This window comes from Lonchura striata, chromosome 14 (genome assembly GCF_046129695.1).
Source record: "Lonchura striata isolate bLonStr1 chromosome 14, bLonStr1.mat, whole genome shotgun sequence".
NCBI lineage: Eukaryota > Metazoa > Chordata > Aves > Passeriformes > Estrildidae > Lonchura > Lonchura striata.
Window position 1 is genome coordinate 16,384,985 of NC_134616.1, and position 19,112 is coordinate 16,404,096.

The 19,112-nt window shown below is 48.0% G+C and overlaps 1 protein-coding gene across 2 annotated transcripts in view; it reads left to right on the forward strand.

Annotated features, from left to right (window-relative positions):
• Window positions 1-19,112, forward strand: part of LOC110467886 (vascular endothelial growth factor receptor kdr-like) — a 124,503-nt gene that overhangs the window by 81,845 nt on the left and 23,546 nt on the right. Inside the window, exons 13-22 of one of the 2 annotated variants that reach the window (XM_077786581.1) lie at window positions 3,856-4,149; window positions 6,012-6,158; window positions 8,138-8,263; window positions 8,350-8,456; window positions 9,560-9,695; window positions 10,857-10,961; window positions 13,105-13,221; window positions 16,170-16,258; window positions 17,537-17,702; window positions 18,226-18,323. In XM_077786581.1, coding sequence (XP_077642707.1) covers window positions 3,856-4,149; window positions 6,012-6,158; window positions 8,138-8,263; window positions 8,350-8,456; window positions 9,560-9,695; window positions 10,857-10,961; window positions 13,105-13,221; window positions 16,170-16,258; window positions 17,537-17,702; window positions 18,226-18,323 — 1,385 coding nt within the window. The remainder of the gene's footprint in view (window positions 1-3,855; window positions 4,150-6,011; window positions 6,159-8,137; window positions 8,264-8,349; window positions 8,457-9,559; window positions 9,696-10,856; window positions 10,962-13,104; window positions 13,222-16,169; window positions 16,259-17,536; window positions 17,703-18,225; window positions 18,324-19,112) is intronic. The other variant, XM_077786582.1, reaches the window with a different exon arrangement.

The window sequence follows — 19,112 nt, forward strand, 5'->3', positions numbered from 1 at the left end:
TCAGCAGGGTTTGGAGATCACTCAGAATCCAAACCTTATAAGGGGTCCAGAGTGATGAGAAATCTCATCATGCAGTGACAGCCCCTCCTGCAGATGTCCTGACTGTCACTGTCCTGCTGCAGCCCTCTGCAGTTTCTCCTACAGGGATTTATCCATTGTGTCCTGGCCCAACTCTTACTCCAGGATTTTTGTTTTGTCCAATCCAATCAAGATCTGACCCTGCCTGCCTTTCCCACCCCTGCTCTGACTCCCGAGTTCCCATTTAAGCCTTGGGTGAGGCATCAGATGCTCAGAGATGTCATTGTCCACCTCCAGCTCCAAAGGACATTTCAAGCAGGCTGCAAACTCCCCAGTGCAGGGAAGAGCTGCCCTGGTGTCTCCTGCAGGGATTCTCTGCCATGGACAAGTGTCATTTAATGTCATTTAATGTCTAATCTCTGCTCTGCACCTTGGAAAGGGCAGCTCAACAGAGCTGCATGTCCAGAGTAAATAAAATTCCAGCCTTTGTCTGACTGCATTACATTCAGCAAAGTGGGATCCCACCCATCTGAAAACTCAGAATGTCCTGGGAATATAAATGAATTATGAGAAGAATAACAAATAATAACCATAGCCCTTTCTTCAGGGGTTTATCTGATTGCCAAAACAACTGAGAAAAATGGAGTTAAAGATTTCTACCCGAAAGAAAATATTGCATTTCCAGCAGGAGATAAAAATCTGCTCTCAGATAGCAGAACAATGGATGAAGTGGGCTGTTCTAGGATTTTGCGCCACTCCAAACTGCTCATTCCCAAGGTGTTGACAGGATTCCTGACAAACACCACTGTTGCAGATAGAGGGGCTCCCCCTTCCCTCCATCCCTATTCCTGGTGGCAACCCCCCTGCCAGGCCCAGGGCTGGAATTTGGGTAAGAGCAGAAGTTTTGAATTACACAGATTATTGTGTAAAGCACAGGAAATGAAAAACAATTAATTCCTTGTAAATACAAATGGAGCCAGCCTTGCCTTTGATTTATGCTGCCTTTTTACCTCCCCCCAATGGCTCTTTTCCCTCTTTTGCCACGGAATCCCACACGGTGGAGAGGGAAATTCGCAGCTAGTACGCTGTAACACAACACCAGAGACAAATGTTTGGTGACTGCTGATAAAAAGGAAAAGGCCTCGTGGTGCATTCTTTCAGCCAACTTATTAGGAGCCTTCTAAAACACAGTATCTGTTCAGAGAAAGGAAGTTAATCACTGCTCAGGTTCAGGATTATGTAAGCAAAGCTGTCTGAGAGATGAACTGACTTGAAATGTAACTCTAAACTGCACTCACTCCCCTGATAATCCAGGTAGGAGGAGAAAAGAGAGAGGAGCGCATGAAAAGATAGAGCAGAGCAACTTCTTTTTCCTCTCTTTTTCCTTCCACTGCAATGAAAATTAATGAATATTCTATTGGAGCTGAAAGAGCTGCTTGAAAGGCAAACAAGATGGGAGAGAATAGCACAGGTTCTGGCTAAAAATATTCAAAATGCTAAATAAAAAATATCAGGAGAAGGAATGATAAGAAAAACAAGCCAGGTCTCTGCTCCCAGAATGTTAAGTTGGTAGAAAAAAAAAGAAACCCTGGCAACTTTCAAGTCCAGCAACAAAACAAAACTATGGAGCATCCTTCAAGGCTCAGGGCTTGGGAATGGACACATCCCATTTATTGGAAATTTGCACCAAAATGCTGCAGCCCAAGCTGTGCCATGCCCAAGGCAGGCTTATCCCAAGGGATGCTGCACTTGTTCCATGTTTTGGCTGGAGAGATTCAGATGTGAAATGCTGCTGGAGCCACAGCCCAGTGTTTCCACTGGCTCTCAGTTTGCCCGTGTGGTGAGGTCTGGCTGGCCTCAGACATTCCCCCCGTGTTGAGAAGCAGGATTTGGACATGTTGGCAGCACAGGACATCTGGAGGGAGCAGTGTCACACACACAGCTGGCACCAGGAGAGAGCAACTGAGCCTAACAACACCCTGCAGAGAGCAAACTGCAACTCCAGCACAAGGAAAGAAGAGAAAAATAACAATTTCCACAGCTGTGACCTGAGGGGGTCTCTTCTCTTTTTGGATCTTTTGTGAAGTATTTCTGGTGCCAATCTTTAAAAACCATGAAGCAAAAGCTCATGGGTTCTACTCCAGATGACTTGGGAAGAAGAGAGACTTTTTAATCATATCTGAAAGCTCCTCCAGGGCTCTGTATTTTATAGAATATGTGCTTTATTATAAGGCAGATTGGTTGTTTCAGCAGCCTCTATTTCTGCTCAGCTGTAGCTTCTGCAGAACTTTCTGCAGTGGGAGCCCCTGGCCAGATTCCAGGTGGGATTTGCAGATGGCAAGTGCAGTGCACACTTGTTCTGCTTTAACTCCTGGCCCTCTCAAAGTCCCAGCCTGCTCATCCTGGCTTGAGGAAGCATCTCACCAACAGCTTGGCACTGAATCATCTCTCAGATTTAGGGCAAACCTGTTCCTGTTCAGAAGGTGGCCCAGAGTGAGCCCTCCCAAGGGTCCCATCCCTGGTAACGTTGATAAGAGGCTCCTAACAACACTCAGTTGCTTGAAAATCCGGACTGAACAGACAGCAGAATAATTCCAGATCACTGTGGAAATCCATGAATTTACAGTCAGGTGGATAGACCCCTAAAATTAACAAAACCCAAAGGCAATAAAGTATCTTCCAGCCCCTTGCAGGTCTCTGGCAGCTACTGCAGGGCAGGCTCTGGCCTTCCACTTAGTTTTTCTTGTTTTCAAATGGATTCAGTTCACCACTTCAGGAAAATTTGTTTTAATTTTTTTTTTTTCTGCAATGAATACTTACTAAAAATGTAGCAAGAAACAGCTCACTTGTTCATGGCTAGGTCAGAGTCATGACTCAGAGCATTTCTCTGCTAAATATAAGGTCCTCAAGGACTTAAACATCATTAGATCAGTTAATCCACCAGTGATCAAGTAAATATCCAGCATTCACATATGATGAAAATAAATATTGGCACAGTTGGAATAAGAGAGAGTTGAGGAGACTGTTCAGTGGGGAGGAAGGTGTTGCTGCAGAGGGATGGGAATGGGTTTCTTTATTCCTCTGCAATTAATACTTTCCAGCCCTGATTGTGGAAAGGGAAGAGCTCACAAACACACTTATCTACTTGGATAGAAACAGCTCCTGATTAAACTCTCTCAGTCCATTAACTCCTTCTATTTATAAGCTTTCAACTCATTACTTGGAGATGGGCTGATTTGGAATGCTGAGGGCTGGACTAGCACAGGTTAGCACCGGGCAGTGAGAGGAACTTTCACTTCCCTAACTCCCAGCTCCAGTGCCTGTTCCCACATTTCCATGACAGAGGGAGCTGGGGGTGCTCAGCCTGGAGAAAAGGAGACTCAGGGGTGACCTCAGCACTCCCCACAGCTCCTGAAAGGTGCCTGTGCTCAGGTGGGGTTGGGCTGTTCCTCCAGGAACTGGAAGAACCAGAGGACACAGTCTCAAGCTGCACCAAGGGAAATATAAGTTGGATATTAGGAAAAATTTTTGATGGAAAGAGTGATGAAGTTGTGGAATGTTCTGCCCAGGGAGGTGGTGGAGTCCCCATCCCTGGGTGTGTTTAAACAAGCCTGGATGTGGCACTGGGTGCCGGGGTTGAGTTGAGGTGTTGGGGCTGGGGTGGACTCGATGATCTTGAAGATCTCTTCCAACCCAGTCCTTCTGTGAATTTTGTGACTGTGCCTCATTAAACCTGGCTTCTTCCATTACTGCTGGAAATTTGACCCTCAAGTAACAGCCTGTCAAAGATCTTCTCAGCTAGGATTTGATTCCAAACATGCTTTCCTTTCCTCCTAGATGTGCCCTCTGGGTTGCAAACATCCTCCCAAGTCACAGCCATCGTGGGGAATGACGTCCAGCTGACCTGCCGGGCCTCCAAGTACATTTACACCCACCTGGCCTGGTACTACCCCTCCTCAGAGCCAGCTCCCAGCCACTCTGTGGTCAGGAAAATGGACAGATATTCCATCTCTTTGACCCTGCTCATTCCCAATGTCACGAGGGAGCAGAGTGGCCTCTACAAGTGCAGAGCCCAGAACCAGCAGAACAGCACGGACACGCTGGAGCAGCAGAGCCAGCTCCTGGTCAGAGGTATGTGCCAGGGCAGAGAGGCACTGGGACATGTCCTAACACAAACCTTGTGTCCTGCTCTACTTTGGTTTTGTCATTTGCTCTGTGTAGATCGACAGCCTGACATGGAGAACACTCACCCAGCCACTGCTGGGTTTGGATAAAATATTTGAGATCACGTAAAAGTGATTTTAGCAGCATTTATCTTCCCAGCTGCATGCTGGGTGCAGATTTAAAGTTGGCTGAGGACAAAAAGCATCACCCACCATTTACTGGCAGCACAACTGTAACTTGGGATGCTCACCCCAGATCTGTATGTCTTGGTACCCACTCTCAGCTGCCAGGATGAGATACCTGAATAGACTTGGACCCAACAGATCCCAAATGTCCCTCGGCAAGTGTAAAATCAAGTGACATGTGCTATTTATTCTGGGTAAGAGGGATGTACTTTGTTATAACAATTATTTTCTTACTTATACCCAAGCCCCCAACTCTTTCATTTCACTGAGATCCTCCAGCCTGGTTCTGTTGGCTGTGGGAATACAAAGGGCAGGACACTTCTGCCAGTAGAAGTCACTGAAAATTAGTGAAATTTCTTCTGCTTCAGAATGAAGAAGGTGGGTGATCATCTCTAAACCTCTTCAGAAGAGGAGGCTGCTGGCATGGGGAATGGATAGATTTATTAACCACCTTCCAGTGGTGAAGAAAACAAAAGCACAGAACTGGAGTGGAACTGAGACACACAGCAGCAAGTCAGGGAGCTGGAGCCAGAGTGCTTCAGAAGCTGAATTAGCCAAGGATTTTCAGACTGGCTTCTCTGGCTCAGGAGGCACTGCAGGGTTTGTGAGCTCTCAGTGCTGCCTTCAGCCCTGGAGTGAACGAGCACATTCCCTGTCAGCCTCCCAGCCCCTTCCCTCCACACACAGACCCAGCCACAGCCCTGACTCCAGACTGGGAGGTGATTTATCTCCAGGCACACACAAACATCTCCCTTTTCCTGAGGCAGAGAGGAAGGGAAGGAGTCTCACTCAGGTATTGGGCAGTGATAATGGCTTGGCTGGTCCCCACAGCACCAGGGCCACCTGTGAGCATCACCTGCTGTGAGGCACCGGCCTTGCTCTGCTCTCTGCATTCAGGCACTTCCCTTTCCTCTCCCCTGGCAGATATTTTTATTCAGCCAGTCAGATTTCCACCTACACACACACCTACACAGCACAGCTATGGGAAAAACACAGCTAGACTGTGAATACATCCATGGAGAACTGTAATCAGGATCACGTTCTTGTGAGGATGACTGGGGTCTGTCATTTGTCTGGCACATGTCAGGCAATTCTTGTGGAGAACACAGATGGAAATGCCCCTCCAAACCAGCTTTCCTTCCCCTATTCAAACATTTTATATGTTCTAATGTCTCTCATCTTCTGTCCTCACTGCAAGTTTGGGGTATATTTTATGCTATGTTTGTGATTTTATTAACTGCTGTCCTGCACTCTTTATAAATTAACATAAAGTGGGTATTACCATGGTTTGAAGTAAGGAGAAAACTGCACTCCTGATGGAGGATAAAGAATCTTTAGAACTGTTTCTTCTTTTCCCCCCTCCTTTCTCCTTTTTGCCTTCACTCTGCATGTGCACCACCCACTCCCTGTCCTTTGTTTTCTTCAGAGGATGAGGAGTTGGAGCTGCAGCCAAACCTAAGCTCAGGCAGTGTGAAAATAAAGCAAACAAACTCACCCACTCCTCCCAGAACCTTTGGGGGGATTTTTGATCAACTGATCAACCAAACCTTTGCCACATCCAGCCCAGAGAGGCCGTGGAAGGAGGGGAGGTGAGGGAAGGGCCCCCCAAACCTGACTAGGGGCTCTTTTCCTTTGTGGCTGCAGAGAAGGCGGCGCCGTTTGTGATCCAGAACCTCACGGACCTGGAGGTCAACATCAGTGGTAAGATCCTGCTGGAGTGCAAGGTCAGTGGGACTCCAGAGCCACAGGTCACCTGGAGGAAGAATGGCTACCCCATCTCAGCAGCATCAGGTGAGGTCCTGCTGCCCAGAATTGTTTGGAATGTGGGATAATGGACTGGCAGGGCCACCATGACACAGCACCTACAACTGTGCCCATGACTCAGGCACACACACACAAATCCAAGGATGCCAGGGCACTGCAGGGGTCTCCAGCTTGGACTTTGAGGTCAGAGGAAGCTACTGTGTGCAGAGCCAGCCCAGCACACATTGGGATAGCACTGGGAAATCAGGGAGTGCTGCTCAGGCTGCTTGTGTGAGACCAGAGTTTGGGCACAAAACTGAGCCACAGGGTGCACCTGGGTCTGACAACACAGGCCTGAGCTCTCAGCTGTCCTGGCCACGATAAACTGCAGCAAAGTCACCTGGCAGAGGGGTTCAGGGGTTCAGGTGTGTGAAATGTCCTTTATTTCCCACAGCACAGTGATGGGAATGGGCTCTCAGCTCTGTGGGATAGAGCCACCATGGGCAGGGAGCCTCAGCTGAACCTGCAGCCCCTCACCTGAGCCCAGGTGCCTTCCCAGCTCTGTGCCATAGAATCAGGGGATGTGCTGAGCTGGAAGGGACCCACAGGATCATCCAGCCCAGCCCCTGGCTCTGCTCAGACCCCGCAACAATCCCACCCTGGCATCCCTGGCAGTGCTGTCCAAAGGCTCCTGCAGCTCTGGCAGCCTCAGGGCTGTGCCCATTCCCTGGGGAGCCTGGGCACTGCCAGCACCCTCTGGGGGCAGAACCTTTCCTGATACCCAACCTAACTCTGCCCTGGCTCAGCTTCAACCCTTCCCTGGGTGCTGTCCCTGTCACAGGGAGCAGAGACTGGAGCTGTCCCTCAGGAGGATGCTGAAGAGTGCACTGAGGCCTCCCCTCCTCCAGCTGAACAAACCAGGTGCCCTCAGCCCCTCCTCATAAGACCCCTCCAGATCCTTCCTCATCCTCGTGGCCTCCTTTGGATGCTCTCCAATGGCTTCAAGTCTGTTCTATATTCTTGTGCTTGAAACTGCACTGGTGATGAGGTTGCCCCAGTACAGAGCTATGTCCTGAGTCCTCCCATAAATCATGGAGAATCCCATGTCCATAGCTGGTCCTGTGACTTTAATGTTGCAACTTGGACTAGGTAGAAAATCTAGGATCATCCATAATTCAGATCAGAATGTTCTGAGAGAAACTCTTTATAGCTACTGAAATTTTATAAATAATTCTAGAGGGACAAGCATGTAACTCATCCAACCAATGGAAACATAAATAAAATATTTGGAAGAAACACCTCAGGGTAAATATTTCAGCACAGTGCATGGCAAGTTGTGTGCAGTACTCTTGTTAACAACAATGGGATTCACAGGCAGAACACCCAGAAATTCAAAATGTCCTTCCCTTTTGGATTGCAAGCCTGACCCATTTCCCTGTTTCTACCTCAATCATCCCTCAGTGAAACAGAAGAACTCTCAGTGCAGTACCACCAACCAGGAAAAATGAAATTGGGAAAATTAAACGTAGAGAAGTCTCTCATAGGTCATATCTAGGCAACCTCTCTATTCCCACTGCACCTGGCTGCCTGTGAATCCAGGATTGCTTCACACCATTATTTTTCCATGAAGTGCCTAACTTCTGTTCCACGTTCCCCATGTGAGAAGTCTCATCCCTTCCCACAGCCTTCAGTAATTCCACTGAGTTCCCATTTTTCCAAGTGTATCTTCCTGCTATCAGACACAAATCCTGCATCCCTTTGCTAACTTCTGGATTAATTTCCAGGCTCTACCCACTCTAAATCAACAGCCATATTTACTGTTGTTTAAATGATGCCAAATAATATCCAGGTAGTGAAGTGGAAAAAAAAGTCAGAGAAAGTTTGCCAGACCAGGAGGAGCCCAGGGTTAAAATGTGTCCTCACACCAGAGCCTGAATGGATGGGAGCTCACCTTCAGCTTTGTCTCCTAAAACCATTTTTGGCAGGCAGATTATTGTGCCAACATTAACCAAAATGCCTTGAAACAGGAATTTCCATGGAAAACAACACCCTGGTGATTGAGAGAGTGAAGAAGGACGATGAGGGGCTCTACGAGTGCCAAGCCTCCAACGACCTGGGCCAGGACAGCACATCAGCCTTCATCAAAATCCAAGGTGAGCCCGAGCTGAGGGCACAATGCCAGTGGGCTCACTCAGGGACTTTGGACACATTTCCAACCTGGTTGTACATTGACCTGCAGGTTCTGAGGAGAAATCCAACATTGAGGTGATCATTCTGGTGTGCACAGGGCTGGCTGCCACGCTCTTCTGGCTCCTCCTGACCCTCTTCATTCGCAAACTGAGAAAGGTGAGAGAGCTCCCACCCTGCACAGAGGCTGGGATCTGCCTCAGCTCAGTGTAACTGCAGAGTTTAGGGACAAATGTTTGGGGCAGATGGTAGAAAAACTGGGTAAAATGTCCCTGTAAAATTGAGTCCTGGATTTGTGTTGACTTCTTCAGAGAACCCTTGCACTTGTGAGGTTTCCAGCCAGTTCTGTGGAACCATAAAATCTGGCTCCTCCCTCTTTATGAGTCAAACTGGCTTGTGAGAATACCAAAAAGTACCCTAAATCCTCTAAAATGAGGGCTTGATTTCAGCACTTGACTCTAAAGGATATTAAAGAAAGATCCCAGGCTGTCTGCTCTAGAAATGAGTTCAAACCACACAGCTGATTTTATCTCCTTGCTCTTTTTTCACCTCCCTTTTGTGACTCAAAAAGTAAACTTGCAGTAAAGTTTCAAGGAATTTAGGTCGGTTTTGCTGAAACATACAGCAAAGAAAGGCAATCAGCTCTCTGCTCTGCTCTCACCAAACTGCAGTCTCAGTGCTGATCTTCAATATTTGAGTAAAATTTCCCCTCCTCTTGCAAACACAGGGATTAAATTCACATTTTCATCCTTAACCTCAGCTTAACAGAGCAGTGGATAACACTGAATTTTCTTTTACAATTCACTCTTGTGCAATTCTGCTCAAAGAACCCACCTAGGCAAAATTTCTCACTTTAGCAGCATCAGAAATAGCAATTTCCAGCAATTTTAAATTGCAATAAGTTGCAGCTATGAAGTGGAGAACTGTAGAGAATCTACACTGCAGAACAAAACATGGTGACAATGCCTAAATATGCAGGAGGAAGTGCAGCTCCTGCTGTTCCATGGAAAATCAGTGATTTCCTTTGGCTAATCCAGGTAGATTTTGTGTTTCCCAGCATCAATCACTGCCTCTTCTCAAGAGCCACACACAAACATTTGTGTCTCAGCTGTAGAACAGGAGCAGGAAGCTGCAGTGATGCATTCCTGGCTCAGAATAAAAGTGCCTGGAAGGCAGGGAACTCCCCAGGCTGCCAGACAGCTCCCTCCCTTTGGAATTGCAGCGTAAATCCCCTGAATAATCTCTCCCCACCCTGTTTGTAGCCCGATGCCACAGATATTAAAACAGGATACCTGTCAATTATCATGGACCCAGAGGAGATGCCCCTTGACGAGCAGTGTGACCGCCTGCCCTACGACAGCAGTAAATGGGAGTTCCCCAGGGACAGGCTGCGCCTGGGTGAGTGCTTTGGGGTCACAGCTGGGGGGAAAGATGATCCCAAATGCTTCCCAGTGGCACTGGAGATGTTGGATAACCCAGCAGGAGCCTGTCACAGTGCCAGGGTACTGCCACCCTTGGATCTGGGATCACAGAGTTAAGGGACAGCCTGAATGGAGGGTGAAATGAGGGATTTGGAAAGACTGTCAAAATAGCTGCCACCTCTTCTCCTTGGAAAAGGGAAGCCAAACTCTTGACAGGGAGGAAAGGTACCTCCAAGTGCTGTTCCTGCCAAAAGTGTGATTTCATCCCCATGGAGGAAAAAGGAAAGTGAATTTTCTTTTGAAGAAAGCTATCAATTCATCAAATAATCACTTCCTTATCAACCATCAGAACTCAGCTTTGAACTGTAAAAAGCTGTCATGGAAAAATGAGCCACATTTCACTGAACAGCTCAGTTCACTGGCTGATGGAGTAAGAAAATGCAAAAAGCTGGCTGTTTTTGTACAGCGAAACTGTAACATCTGTGTGCACTGAGGAGTGCAGGGAAAATATCCGTATTTGTGTGCTCCTGGTGCTGCAGCTGGAAAACATGGAAGGAGGAGAGGACGGAATAAAATCACAAAATCTGAGATGATGGTGGGACACAGAAACTGGCAGAACCAAAAAGCCAGACCCTGGGTCAGAGCCCTCAGAGCACACCAGGTAACACAGGCAGGAAAATGCAAATGAAAGGGAAAAGAAAGAACAGTTATCATCCTAAATTCCAGTTAGTGCAGCTTTTCCATCAAATCAATGTCAATAACTGAAGTATTAAAGGGCTGTGACTCCCTGAGTGCCTTGCTGGCTCTCTCCATGATTCATGAGAGATCAGGGTGCCACAATTAACCCAAGCTCTGCCTTCCCTGGGCTCCAGGACAGGCCCAGGTAATGTTTCTCCCCTCAATCCATGTAGGTGTCAGCCCTGCTCTCGGTGAGTGCAGTGATTCCCCCTCCTCTGTTCTCTCCCGTGCTCTATTGCATCCAGGCCATATGGATAGAACCCCTGCGTATCCATATGCTGCAGGATGTGACTCAGGCTGCTGTGACTGGCTGTGCACTCTGGTTCTCCTGCACAGCTGAGGTTGCATGTCCCCTCCTGGCTGGTGCAGCTGGGCTCACTCTCGACTCTTGCTTCTCTAGGTAAAACTCTGGGTCATGGTGCTTTTGGGAAGGTGGTGGAGGCGTCTGCTTTTGGCATTGATAAATCTTCAACCTGCAAAACAGTTGCCGTAAAAATGCTGAAAGGTACAAAAATCCCTCTGAGATCCTCCCCACGCTGCTCAGGGGAGCTGGGGGCAGCGAGGCCACAGCTCAGCTCGCTGTGTCCTGCAGGGAGTGGGCTTCCATGTGGGATCAGCCATCCTTGGAGGGATGCAAGGGTTGGAAATGACAGCAGCTCCGTGCTGCACTGCTGATTGAGGCTGGTATTCCTCAAGGAAGACAACAGCAGCTTCCAGCTCTGTGGGGTGAGGAGGGAAACAGATTATGGAGTGTAATTACATGAGATAGCCCAAAATTGGAGCTGAGCCTTCCATCCCAGCCTAGCCAGATGTAGAACAGTTCAAGGGGCTGGAAAAAAACCCAGTGCCAGGGGAGTAAATTAGAGACATCTTGCTTGCAATTATTGAAATAAAGGGAAGCTTTCCCGTTGGGTGGAGGGAAGGAGGGACCTCGGAGCCTGTTCTTGCACACTGAGCCTGCACACAGCGAGCAGTGAACCATCAGCCACAGGCTGCTTGCTTGGGCAGGGCTTGGGGCTGCTCCTGAGGGGGACTCCAAGGGCTCAGCTCATGCTGCCGTGGCCCTCAGGGCTCCATCCTGCTGCATGACACCATTAACCCCTGCCATGCCACCAGCAAGTGACTGCTGCCACGGGACTTGGCTTTTGCTGCCAGCTGCCTCTCCTGGTGCTCTGCTACTCCCATCTCTCTGAAATCACAAAAACACTCAGTTATCACCTCTTTGGACCTCCTTCAGGTCTGGTCTCCCCCCTCTATTTTCATCCTTCTGATCATTTTATCTCCTGCTGTTATATTTTCTGTTCCATGCCCATTTCCAGACCCCTAAAATCCCCTTGAAGTCCCTGATTCAGACATTCCCATCTCCATCTCCATGAAAACGTGCTGCCCTGGACAGCTCTGGGGTTTCATCCCTTCCATGCGGCACCTCCCAACTGATGCTCATGTCAGCTCTGCCCTGCCAGCACATATTCAGCAATATTTGGCAGATTCTCCCTCATTTTACACCTCCCTCCCATGTGGAGGCAGCTGCCTCCTGCTCTGGTCTGCCTCTCCCCAACTAACGTGCCCATAATTCATCACTTTCATGAATAAAGCAGATTCTCTAGTGCCAGTTAATCCATCCAGGGAATTAAAAAGGCTCTGGGGATGCCTGCATTTCTGCCATCTTCATGCAGTATGCTCTGGATCAAAGGCTAAAATTCAATGTGCAGAATTGTCTGAAACACTTCTGAGCTGGCTGCATCTTCCAGCATGTGCCAGGGGACATCAAGAGTGATACCACCCATGGACACACCAAACACTGTAGGCTGAAGGAATCTTGGAATAGCTCCTTCTTTATGACACAGTTTGAAGAAAGATGATGGGGAATTCTACAAACAGATAAAGAGGTTACACCTGTCACACCAAATGATTCATTGCATAACTGTTTCTTCATATTTAAATCTTACATGATGCAAAAGCAAAGAAAACAGTCCAAAGCCTCTCCTGTTAAAATACATAAGGGAAGTTTTGGAGACAAGGCTGGGAAGATAAAGCAGCACCTGAACAACCTTCTGGTCTGAGGGTGCCTGCCTTAAAATAATGTCACTGGCCAGCCAGGGTCTCCCCTGTCAAGTTCATGGCTCACACACAGATCTTAGAAAATTAATTTCTTGGGTCAATAAGATCTTACAGGCCTGAGTTTTAGTAATGCTGTGTGTTTCCTGGGACATTTTGGGACACAGCTTCCAGATCTGTGGATTCCTCCTCACCTGCAGTGGAGAGTTGTGAGGTACTGTAACCGAGTCCTGCAGAGAGGAAGGGACACGTTCTGTGAGCTGTGGGGGCTTGCAGAGGTTGGCTTTGCTAAGCTTGCAAATCTGAGTCCTGGCAGAGGCTCTGTGGGATCAGGTTTGGGGAAGGGACCATAACCCTCCATAACTCATGCTCAAGAAAGGAAGAGTCACCCAAAAGATAAAGTGTTATCCCACTCATAAAGGTCAGCAGACAATGAAACGGATGAATTATTATCTGTGTGAGAGTCTGAAAAGCCCAGATACTGCAAGGAACCTGGGTGGGTTTTGTTTCAAAGGATAAACAGGATCTTGCTGTGTCCTGTTGAAAATATCCTGTTGTGTAAAGATGATTTTTTTCCTGTTTATCTTAAGCAGAATGTGCAACTACTAATGAATGCAAGGCTCTAATGTCTGAGCTGAAGATACTCATCCATATAGGACATCACCTGAACGTGGTCAACCTGCTGGGAGCCTGCACCAAAGCTGGAGGTGAGGACTCTGCAGTAAATCAGGAGCAAAAAAGAAAACACTTTTCAGATGTTTTTGAATTTGGACAGTTTGGAAGTGCCTGTGGTGCAGTCAGTGCAAGTACAGCATTTCCAGCTCTCTGCTCACAGGAGAGCTGCTGCAGCTCCTGAGGGATGTGGCCTCATCCCACCCAGGGCTCCTGAACCTCTCCCACCTCCAACCTGGTGTCACCTCTCTGTTCTGTCTGGAGGCATTGAAAGGACGAGAACATTGGATTGCAGTGAGGTGCCCAATTCCTCCCTGTGGGCATTTCCAGGCTTCTTCTCCCTCTCCTTCCCTGCCTTATCAGGAAGGTGCTTTTCCAGGCTGAGCTGGGCTCCCTGAACCTCCTCTTTCCCACACAGCAGTTTCTGCTCTGTGGGCAGGAAGCCTGGGACAGCCCTGGGTGCAGCAGGAGCAGGGGCTGAGCTGGCAGGACTGGCCCTGCATCATACAAAGTCCCATAAATGTCAGACCTTTGTCACTCAAACATCCCACTCCTCACTGCTGACCTCCAAAATCTTCAAAACCACCCCCAACCAACAGGTTTAGGTGACCCGAGGGCAAGGGAAACCGCCCCAGAGTGACAGAAATGAAGGCGGGAAATCAAGAGAGATGGTGCACAGATCTCTGGTCATTTGGGACCCCAACAGCATCAGTTTCCAACAGTTGTTGTCCAGTCATGAGGGAAAAGGAAAATTTCAGTGAGGGAGATCTGGGAGGGTGCCAGGGAAGAAATCTTTCCTCCAGCAAGGTGGTTCCAGTTCCTCAGGAAACAGCAACCAGCAGCCAAGGATACTGCTGGGGTCTGGGAGCTCCCAAGAACTGTAGCACTCCAGACCCCAAAAATTTGTGTGGGAGCAAGGGGCAGCAGCTCCAGCTGAGGGATTTGGGGTTCAGATGCAGCAGCCAGGAGCCTTTGCTGGGTGTGTGAGCAGAGGGGCTGGGACACTGGGAATGCTGGGGACACCCCCGTGCTCCCCTGAGGGGGCTCAGGACAAGCAGGTGCCTCAAACCTGGCGGCAGGACAGGGCTCGGTGGTTCTTAACCCAAGGTTCTTAACCCAAGTTCTGCTTGCACAGCAAGACGCACCTCAGGGCTGATCAGAGGCTCTGACTGTCCCGTTTCTGAGAAACTTTTTCTCCTGGGAGTTCCTCGATTTGCCATTCTCCCTCCTGCCCCGTCCTGGGTGGGAGGTGACCCTCCCTCCTCCCTGCCAGGCCCTGGGGACAGCTTTGGGGGCAGAGTAGGGGGCAGAGGGGTGCAGCAGGACCTCCCAGGGCATGGAGCAGCTTCGAGGCAGGCACTGCTTTGTTCTCCTCCAGCAGTGCAAGTGCAGACTAAAGAAAAACAGCCTGGAGCTCCAGAGGCAGACGCTGATCCGAGCTCCTGTGAAATTCCAGCGCTCCCCCCTCCCCGTTAGGCTTTATGTAACCCTGTATTCCTGATGGAGATTGGTATTAAGTATGCACATACATTATTTTAACAAGGTATCAAATAGCAGAATTTAACACTTTGCCGGAGTGTCTGATGTTCAGCAGTCAGAACTAATGCAGTGTGTGCTTTACAATGAGGGAACAAAATACGGGCAGGCCATGTCTAGGAAGCGTTTCAAAACCGTGAATAAATCACTAAGCAGAGCTTTAAAGCTGTTCTGGAATCTGCATTTCCTCAGGGCATCCATGAGGGACATTGGATATTGGGTTCTTCAGAGCCAAATCTCTTGAGCACGGCCAGATGCCAGCGCTGAGCAGAGCTCTGGGGTCAGCACTGGAAGCACTGGGATTTGGGGATTTGGGGTTGGTGGTTTTGCAGCCACTGCAAGGTTTTGAGGCTCGTTTCAGCTGCAGCAGAGGAACTGGGGGTCCTGGAGAGCCCCAAGGTGTGCACTCAAGGCAGCAGTGCCATAGAGCTGCATGAGTGCAGAACCTGCAGGAATCCACAGGGAACACCATGGGCTCGGTTCTGCCTGCAGGAATTCAGCATCTCCCTTTCTGTGCTCCCAAAAGCTGCTCCTCTGCCTGTCCCACGCTGTCCCGGGGTCACTGTTCCCTCCTGGAGCTCTCCCATGCAATGCTGGAGCAGGAGCCGACTGCAGCCCTGCTCCTGCCCGGGGGGATGCAGGAATTCCAGCAGGAACCCTCCTGAGCTCCTTCCCCAAGGCCAAGTGCAACTCTCAGCACTTCCCCTTTGAAGTGCAAACTCCTCAGTCTGAACCAGAGACCTCCAGAGAAAAAGGTTCTGGAAATGAAAGCCTCGGTGTTTGGCGTTGATAATATTCCATGTTTATCCACATCCCAGTCCCATGGATGCACTTTATCTTACATTTGATGATTACAAAAAATAAAGGTCCAGAATGCAGCTTTTCCCTTCCCTCACACTGCAATATAAAAGCATTTCAAGCAGCTCTTAAAAACCTGCATAATTGTGTAAAAGTAGCACTGACTCTACAGTTGTTTGTAGAGGGATAAAGAAGAAAGTGAGAGCACTTTCCAGGCTTTCAGAAACTTCAGGCTGAGTATTTTTGCAGCTTTTCATTTAGATCTGTCTATGGCCCTGCATACTTTGATTTCCTCTGGTGGCATCAGCTCCACCCAAAACAAACAATTGTGAAGCCAGCAGAGAAAATGAAAACTGCTCCATGTGCAGAGCAAACCAACCTTAGCAGCATCTGGGACTGTGTTGATCATCGTGAATTTCCTTGTTTATAAATTAGGAATAAATACCAACTGTTACCATCCAATGGGAAAAACTAAGAATGTGTTCCCTTCTCTCCACATCCCTACTGGTTGTGTCACTCCTGTGTTTCCTCATTTCCTCCTCTGTATAACAGAAATGCCATTTATTTTGAAGAGGATTTGGTGGGATAAATTAGAATTATGTGCTTTACGGTGCTTCAAAACTCATTTGACTTTCACTGACTTTTTTAGGTCCTTTAATGGTCATAGTGGAATATTGCAAATATGGAAATTTGTCCAACTATCTCCGAGGGAAACGAGGAGATTTCATTGCATACAAGGTATGAAAATGAGACTTCTGTCACAAGGCAGGGAATCAGCAACCACTGACAAAAGCTGGATTTGCTCTGCACTGGCACCAAGGCAACTGGATATTTCTATGGGCACTTTATTTCTCTCCACATTTTAATTTGTACAAGAAAGAAGAGGGATTTTTTCCCCTGCAGGATCTCACTGCTGTCCTCTTCTAGCATCTCCTAAAGAATTAATTGCAAATACCCAAACACTCCAGAGCACTTGAAAGAGAAGGAATTACTTCTGAGACACTTCCCAGAACAAGGGGGGCAACAAACTAGTAGTGAAAAACTGGCATTAACTGAACTAAGAGAAAGTGAACCCTCCCAAAATACAAATCTGGTTTGGGGATTTTTGTTTCTTAGCCCCAAGTGAAAGCAGTTCATCCTTCCCCCATCTGCTCATTCCATCCTCTGTCCCTTCCCCTGTGCCAGCCCTGAAGTCTGTGCTGTAACAACAGCCTGGCTCATGGATACTCCAGATCAAAACCAACCAAAGGGTTGGGTTCCCAAACAGCTCTTTGCATGCACACAAACATCTGTGCCAGCACAGACTGGGCTGGGATGGGAGCAGGACAGGAGTAGAAATCAGGGCTGGGGAGGGATGGGAGTGACTCCTCCTCATGAATACCCAGCTCTGTGACCCCAGCCCTGCCAGACACTGCAGCCTCACCAAGACCATTTTCCCAGATGACTGCAGTATTATTAGTATTGTTAAAGCTATTGTGTGCAGGCAGCAAAGTACATGACTTTGTGTGGGTGAAGGAGATTTTCCTGGTGCACTCACTCAGAATTTCTTTCTCACCATTGTTGCCACGAGTTGAGGGCTGGTTGTGCCTCATTCCCCAGCACAGACACGTCAATGCCCATCATGCACTCACCTTGGGGGATTTTTAGCATCCTAAGACAGCAAAAGAATGACAAGATTGAGGGGATTTTTAGCATCCTAAGACAGCAAGAGAATTACAGCCTCTCTCTGCTCACCTCTCAGTCTCACCCAGCCAGCTTTCAGCTAACTCTGATGTGGAATATTGCTGTCAGTGAAAGGGGAATAATAAATAGGAATAAGTAGGAAACCAGGCTTTATTAATTTATAATCAGAACTAATAAAGCCTAGTTTCCTATTTATTCCCACTTCAGGAAACATAATTTTCAAACATGCTCATCTTCAGAGGACCCTTTCTCCTTATGCCATTCTGTCACATATTTTGAATCCTCAAGCATTGCATCACACAAAGCTAAAAATCAGGTTTATGCCATTTCTAGTCCCAGGAAAACTCTGACCAAGCAGAGAAGAGTCTGGATGAGTCCAACAGTGATTTGACTGAACTGATCAAGAGGCGCCTCGAGAGTGTGGCCAGCACAGGCAGCTCTGCCAGCTCAGGATTTATTGAAGATAAGAGTTACAGTGACTCAGAAGATGATGAAGAAGGTAAAAGAATGCTACCTCATCCCAAATCTTTTATTGGAAAGACTTCTGTCACTTGGCTAGTGCCACACACACTGCCACACATTTTACAAGCCCTTATATGGCTTGGCTTGTTCCTGAAATCCCAAATTCTTCCTCTTGCCTGTTCCCACTCCCACTTTCTCACAATAAGAGAGCTTTGCATTGTGTACAAAAGCTGCTCCTGTTGAGTGAGAGGAGAAATAGGAATGTTTTACCAGACTTGTGAGGTCACTCTGTCCCTGGGCTCTTGTCTATAAAGTTTCCCTCACTCCCAGCCTGAGGTGTTTTTTCCCCATAGCTGAATGAGTGACTAATGGATGAGGGAATTTTGTTAACCATCTGATCTTCTGCCTCTGGGTCAGTGGTTGCTCACCCAGAGATGTAACCCTGCAGACACCCAGCACTCAGGTGTGGGGCTGGGACCATCAGCACACAAGTGGCACCAGTGCCACCCAGCTCTGGAGCTGTTGCTGCAGAGTTTTGCCACGTCTCTGATCTCTCCTAGATGCTGAGGATCTGTACAAGAGGCCCTTGACTCTGGAGGATCTGATTTGCTACAGCTTCCAGGTGGCAAAAGGCATGGAGTTCCTCGCCTCCCGAAAAGTGAGCTCATTCAGACTTCTTGCAGAGTATCTGATGTGAAAAAACCCAAACACCCTCTTGAGTCTGAGAAATGTGCTTTTTGCTCTTCTGTTAGAGTGCTGGAGATCACGTTAGCTCTGGTGGTTAAGCAGTAATTAGCGCTGAAGGGGTTGTGGGGGAACATTCATCATCTTCTTGGCTGCAGGGACTGGCATCTGCAGCAGGAGGGTTTAGATAGAAGAAGTGAAGTTCTCAGAAACCGAGACAATTTGTGGAGTTGCCTCATAAATAAATGCAGAAAGGTCTTGTAAAGAAAGCTCCTTTTAGTGTGGTGAACACCACTACTGAAAATGAGGTGGGATTATCCAGTTATTCCTTTAGTTTGTCAGAGGTGTTGGGGACTGTCAGCAGTGTCAGCACTGCTTGGATAAACAGGAAGCAGTTTGTACCCTGTGGAACAGCTTTTCAGGTAAATTCAGCGTAATCTGCAGACCAAATGTGAACACAACTGAGCCTCACTCACACACAGCTATCAGGGTTTTCCCAGCTTTTATAGAGATGGGGCAGCTGAGAAGCATTTTAGAAGATTTTATTCTATTATTAGTCTCAATGAATACTGAGGCACTAGAGATGTAAAACTCAACACCCTTCCATCAGAAGCTAACCTATTTCCTGGTTACAATACTTTATAAATGCTTTTCAGCCTATTAGCTTTTGCCCCACAAGGCTGCTGTTTCTTCTAACACCAATCACCTATATTTTTACCCCACGTATTTTTCCACACGTGGTCTGCTACAATGCATCTTTCAC